General features: G+C 37.9%; 1 protein-coding gene across 6 annotated transcripts in view; it reads left to right on the top strand.

Moving 5' to 3' along the window:
- Positions 1-213: 213 nt before the first annotated feature.
- The window catches only part of LOC124545044 (uncharacterized protein CG4449), a 151,186-nt gene continuing 145,247 nt past the window's right edge, over positions 214-6,152 (top strand). Inside the window, exons 1-2 of one of the 6 annotated variants that reach the window (XM_047123831.1) lie at positions 214-389; positions 586-676. In XM_047123831.1, the coding sequence (XP_046979787.1) occupies positions 604-676 (73 nt within the window). In that variant the 5' untranslated portion in view covers positions 214-389; positions 586-603. Of the gene's footprint in view, positions 428-585; positions 677-6,152 lie in introns of all 6 variants that reach the window. The other 5 variants (XM_047123829.1, XM_047123830.1, XM_047123832.1 and 2 more) reach the window with 5 other exon arrangements.

Genomic DNA, 6,152 nt, shown 5'->3' with positions numbered 1-6,152 from the left:
AATGAAATGTGGACAAGAAACAGATAAACTCGTTAGTCGCCGTATTATTTAACACAGGTCCGAGATATATGAAACAAACTATTTTGATAATTTTAGCATATATGTGACTGCATCACAGTTAAACTATACTTAGTGGGTAGTACAGACGAAATTATGATTTTGTGATACAGGGTTGGTACTTGGTATGTTGGCAGCGTGGGAAAGCAAGCAATAACTAAGCGCGCGAGATATGGGAATATGTATGCGGTGTTGTGTTTTTAGCTTTTGTTATTGACGTATACATTTGTTTTCGTGAACCAATAGAATCGAATGTATAGATACTCTGACCTATTGCATAAACTTTGATATTGAATAAAAGTGTGGTGCCGTACTAAAAGTTTCAATTTTACTTAGGTTATACAAAGTTGCTACACGATATTGAATAGTTGTAGGTTAAAATGTTGATGTCATGCATCTCTCTCTCTCTCTCTCTCTCTCTCTCTCTCTTTATCAACAGAAGAAGATACAAGGGGACCAATAAAATACTGTATTATAGTTTACAACGCGTACGAGTACGAGAAGTGACTATCTTTTCTTTTTCTGTAGGTTTTAAGAGCCTTCATAATGTCTGATACAGACGACGACGACAGCAGTGAAAACTTCAGTCTTTTTCCGGACATCAGTAAGGAATATCAGAGTAAGTTTTTATTACTCTTAAGGTTTTTTATCCATCATTGCCTTTCTGAACATCAGATTGTTTTTTAAATAAAAATTCGCTGTTTTGTCATAAATAGCCTTATTTCTAAATTCATTTACACTCTGAAGAGCTGATATTCTAGTTTTCCTCTTAAATTAACAAACTGCATTGCCACAAATTGTTGGCATAGGCATTACTTAAGTCTATTCTGTTTCCATTCAGAATTTGCTTGGCAGTGTTTCTCTTTTATGTACTCACTGTGTCACATATATTTTGTGACAGAGCGAGTACCATTCAGTCACTGCCATATTGTTGACGTACTTGGCATCTTATCATATAGCTGAATGCTTTAATTTTAAATAGAATCACTATCATTTATGTTATATCATGTACATATTGACCACAAATCAAGCTATGTAACATTTTTATCTAATACATGAGGACATTAATTTCTTAACTTCAAGAATGGAAACATAAAATTAGTGTGTTTCAAATCTGCTTTTAAGATTTGGTGTGTTAGTTAACTGGTAGATACGTTATTTTTCTCAGTACCGTAGGTAGGGTTTGTATGAGAAGCCCAAATAACAATTGCACCATCTTCATACTGCAGGAAGAAGCATTTAAAATTATGTGTACTAGTGTCTTGCATCTGCTGGATGAAAGAGTAATAGTATTTCATTGTGATCTGGAAATTGTTGCATCTTTAACTATCTGCTTAGTGCAGCTGTAAGGTCCATTACTCATGTGTCACACTTTATACTGGACAGACTTTGCCCGCTGTTAGTCCACTACTACCATAGGTGAAATTGTTTATTGTTATCAGATTTGTTAGTGGCTTTCTATTCTGATGTCATACTGTCATGTCTGTCTTGATTTCTTCTTTTTGCTTTCAAGAAATTTGTTGACCAAGAAAATAAAAGTAATATTTATGTCAGAGACAGAAGTGTTAGGCCTACTCTAAGATCCTAAGAAATGACCCCCACAGATTACCATCAAAATACTGGTGATCAACGGCGAAGTATTCACAGCAAATGTGAATGAAAACCAGTGGAACTCACGTAACAGATAATGAACTCCATGTTGAAATCTACATCATCAATCTACAAAACACAGTGAGGTGCATGGTAGAGGATACATTCCATTGTATCAGTCAGTTCATTCGTGTATGGAGTGTGGGAAGAATGATTGAATGCCACTGTTCATACAGTAATTATTCTAATATTTCTTGTCTTGACGGTTCCTATGTGAGTGATACATAGGGGAGCGTAGTGTATTTCTAGACACATTATTTGAAGCCTGTTCTTGAAACTTTGTTAATAGACTATCTTGGGACAGATTATGTCTACATCCAAGAGTCTTCCAATTCAGTTCCTTCAGTATCTCTGTGATGCTCTCCCAGAGATTAAACAAACATGTGACCATTTGTGCTGCCCTTTTCTGCATTATGTTCAATATCCTTTATTAGTCTTATCTGATATGGTTCTCACACACTTCAGCAATATTCAAGAACTGGTTGCACAAGTAATTTGTAAGCAATCTCCATTGTGGACTAATTGCAGTTGCTCAGTATTCTGTCAATAAACTGAAGTTTACCACCTATGGTGATCAATACATTTCAGGTCCCTACAAAGTGTTACACTCAGGTATTTGTATGAGTTGGTTGATTCCAACAATGACTCATTGAAATTATAGGCCTAGTAATTGGGTACAACCTTTTTTCGTTTAGTGAGTACATAATTCTACATTGCTGAACTTTTGCAGCAAGTTGCTGATATTTGCAACATTTAGAAATCTTGTCAAGATCTGACTGAATATTTATGCAGCTTCTTTGAGATAATACTTCATTACAGATAACTGCATCATCTGCAAAAAGTCTATTATTATTATTATTCTCATCTCAGAAACGTTCATACATAAAAACACTGTTTATACAATTATTGACAGGTCAACACAGTTTATATAATCTCTGACCAAAATTTGGTCATTTGCAGTGCATTTTCAGTTGCCTGGTGAAGATAGTCTTCTGTACAGTTTGCAGGACACAGTTGATACTGAAACGTATGTTGAACAGTCTGTTCTTTCCTACAGTCACATTGAGTTTTGTTTCCTTCAATGTATCCCGATTTTGCCAGGTTAGTCCGTGTTCTGCCCACACCTGACCTCGGCGTATTCAAGGACTTCCAGGTTGGTCAATTCTCACCATGACCAGGGGGTAAAGATTCTGAAAATCTTTTCCAACCAGGAGGGTGGGATGTCTCAGCCCTCCATAGTTGCAACCTGACTTCTTCATCAGTGGTTGTTAGTTTCTCTGATGTTCTGAGGAAACTTTTTCTTGACCTTAGTCATTGTGCGTAGGATTGTTACCCATGCATGGGATGCATTTTTTCCTGCTTCAGTTTAATTCTTTCCCGGTTTGCTGCTACTTTTTCTTCGAACAGGTGGTGGTGCAGTTCCTGCAAGGTGGTAGAGCCAATCAACTGTAGTTGACTTCAAACAGCCTGTTATAATTCTGCATGTGTCATTTAGGGCAATGTCCACCTGTTTGGCATGTGTTGACTTATACCAAACAGGGCAAGTATACTCTGCAGCGGAGTAGCATAATGCCATTGCAGAAATTCGGATCATTTCAGCTTGGCTGCTCCACTGTGATCTGGCCAGTTCTCTCACTACGTTGGACTGGTGGGAACTTTTGATTTGAAATTCATGCGATGTGTTTTGAATGTTAGAGACCTGTTGACTGTTATTCCTAGGTATTTTGGAGTGTCACAGTGTTCCAATTTAACCCCAGACCATTCAGTCTTTCTTGTGGGTGGTTTCCCTATTTCTCAGATTGAAAGCACACACTTGTTGTGTCTTTGATGGTTTTGGTTTAAGCTGGTTTATTCTGTAGTATTTTGACAGATCTTCAAGAGCATTCTGTAGGGTGATTTCTATTGAATCACAGTTTGAGCTTTGGGTTGCCAGATTGAGATCATCACCATACAAGAAACTCCTGCAGTTGGAGACTATAGATTGGTCACTACTATATATATTGTACAGAGCTGGAGCCAACACACTTCCCTGAGGAAGGGCATTTTTCTGTAGCCTCCATCAGCTGTGCTGTCCTTGGAGGTTAATAAAGAATCTTCGATTCTGTAGAAGATTGGCGTTAAGCCTGCTGAGGCTGAAATCCTTGGTTAGGTTGTAGACCTTTTTAATAGTAATTGGTGGTTGATGGTGTCGTACACTGCTGTCAAGTCCATAAATACCACTCCTGTCACCTTACGGGCTTCAAAGCCATCTTCTAAAACTGTTTAAGACTGAGTAATTGTCCCGCATCCGGCCATCCTGATTTAGGTTTTCCGTGATTTCCCTAAATCGCTCCAGGCAAATGCCGGGATGGTTCCTTTCGAAGGGCACGGCCGACTTCCTTCCCCGTCCTTCCCTAATCCGATGAGACCGATGACCTCGCTGTCTGGTCTCCTTCCCCGAAACAACCAACCAACTGAGTAATTGTCCTGTGCAACTTTTACCAGGGCAGAATCCAGCTTGCTGCGATATAAGCAAGGTATCAATAATAAAATGTGAGAGTTGGTTTAAAGTCACTCTCTCCAGCAGTTTGTAAATGTGACACAGTAATGCGATTGGTCTAAAATTCTTTGGACTATTCTTTACCTGGTTTCAGTATAGCAGTTACTTGACCCTTCTGCCATATCTTTGGAATTTTACATCTATCAACACATTTATTGAAGAGTTGGAGAATCCATTCCTTTGTTGCTAATCCAAAGTGCTTGATTTGCTCAGTTCGTAAATTGTCCAAACCAACTGACTCACCAATATTACTCTGTTTAATAGCTTTCTGTAATTCATCTATTGTGGATGGAAGTGAAGAGTTGTTATTCTCATCTTCCTCACATCTTCATAGTTTTGGTTTTTTGTATTTATGGCTGGGCTTGCCATTTAGCAGTAGCTGGTGTGCTATTTGGTTGGTGGTGATATTTTGGTGTGTTTAGTGATCTCAGTTGGAACATTGCACAGGTGGCACAGAGTCTCCAAGTGTTATAACTGTCTCTTTTTGGATCCAGGTTTTCTATTGTTTTAATCCATTTTTCCAGTTTTGACTCTCTTATAGAGGAAATGAGCTTGTTTCCTGTTTCTATAGTTGCTTCACTGAAAGGGTTTTCTGTAAATAAGTTGCTGAATGCTGTAAATAAGGCTGTCTGATATCATGTAAGCCTAGGAACGTAAGATTTTTGACAATCACGATGTATAGATATTTTGGTAGTTGTTGCACTGTTCTGGTGTTGGTTCCATAGATGACACTTTGGCAACCAATAAATATGCAAATCTCGATCAGTCAGCCTTTCTAAAGTTAAACCTCCTCCAAATTTTATTTTATTTTATTTTATTTATTTTTTATTTTTTTAATTTTTATTTATTTATTTATTTATTTATTTATTTATTTATTTATTTTTTTTTGAGGTCTAACAGCAGCAAATTTTGGCAGGTTATTCTGTCTGAGGCTACTTTTAATATTGTCTACAAGGTCATTAATATCAAACATGAATAACAAGGGTCCCAACACACTTCCATGGGGCACACCCGAAGTTACTTTTACATTTACTGATGACCCTCCAACAAGATTAACATGGTGTTTTGTCCTTCCTATCAAAATCCAGTCATAAATTTCACTTGACACCCCCATATTATCGTACTTTTGACAATAAGCGTAGGTTTGTTACTGAGTCAAATGCTTTTCGGAAATCGAAGAACATTGCTTCTACCTGGTTGCCATGATTCAAAGCTTTCAGTATGTCATGTGAGAAAAGTGCAAGTTGGGTTTCATGTGATCGGTGTATTCAGAATCCATGCTGGCTGGTATTGAGGAGGTCGTTCTATTCAAGATACCTCATTACGTTTGAGCTCAAAATATGTTCTAAGTTTATACAACAAATTGATAGATTTGTGGATCACTTCTTCTACCCTTCTTGTAGATGGATGTGACCTGTGCTTTCTTCTGAGAACTGGGCACGGGTTTTTGTTAGAGGCATCTCTGGTAGACTACAGTTGAAAGAGGGGCTAATTCAGTATAGAATCTGACAGGAATTCTGTTGGGCCCTGGAGCTTTGTTCAATTTTAACTATTTCAGCTGTCTCTCAGCGCCATTGATACTTATTTCATTCGTCGTTTCAGTTGGACGAGGATTACATTGGGGCAATTCTTCTAGGCTTCCCTTTGTAAATGGATGTTGGAAACAGAGTTAAGCATTTCAGCTTTTGCTTTGCTACTCTAAAAAAAAGAATTCCTTTCTCATTTGCTAGGGACTGGACACTAACTTTGGGATAATGGAAGCGTCTGATTCCACCCCTCTGCTTTGACCAATGACATCACCACTACGGCGGAAATGACCATTCACAACAACTCCCATACCGCTCCTATGACGTCATCACGTAAACATGACAACAAACACGAAAATAGATTGAAAACCACCAAATAG

The sequence above is a fragment of the Schistocerca americana genome, chromosome 8, assembly GCF_021461395.2.
Source record: "Schistocerca americana isolate TAMUIC-IGC-003095 chromosome 8, iqSchAmer2.1, whole genome shotgun sequence".
Taxonomy (NCBI): Eukaryota; Metazoa; Arthropoda; class Insecta; order Orthoptera; family Acrididae; genus Schistocerca; species Schistocerca americana.
The sequence above is the reverse complement of the archived record's forward strand: the minus strand, read 5'-3'. Positions and strand labels throughout refer to the sequence as shown.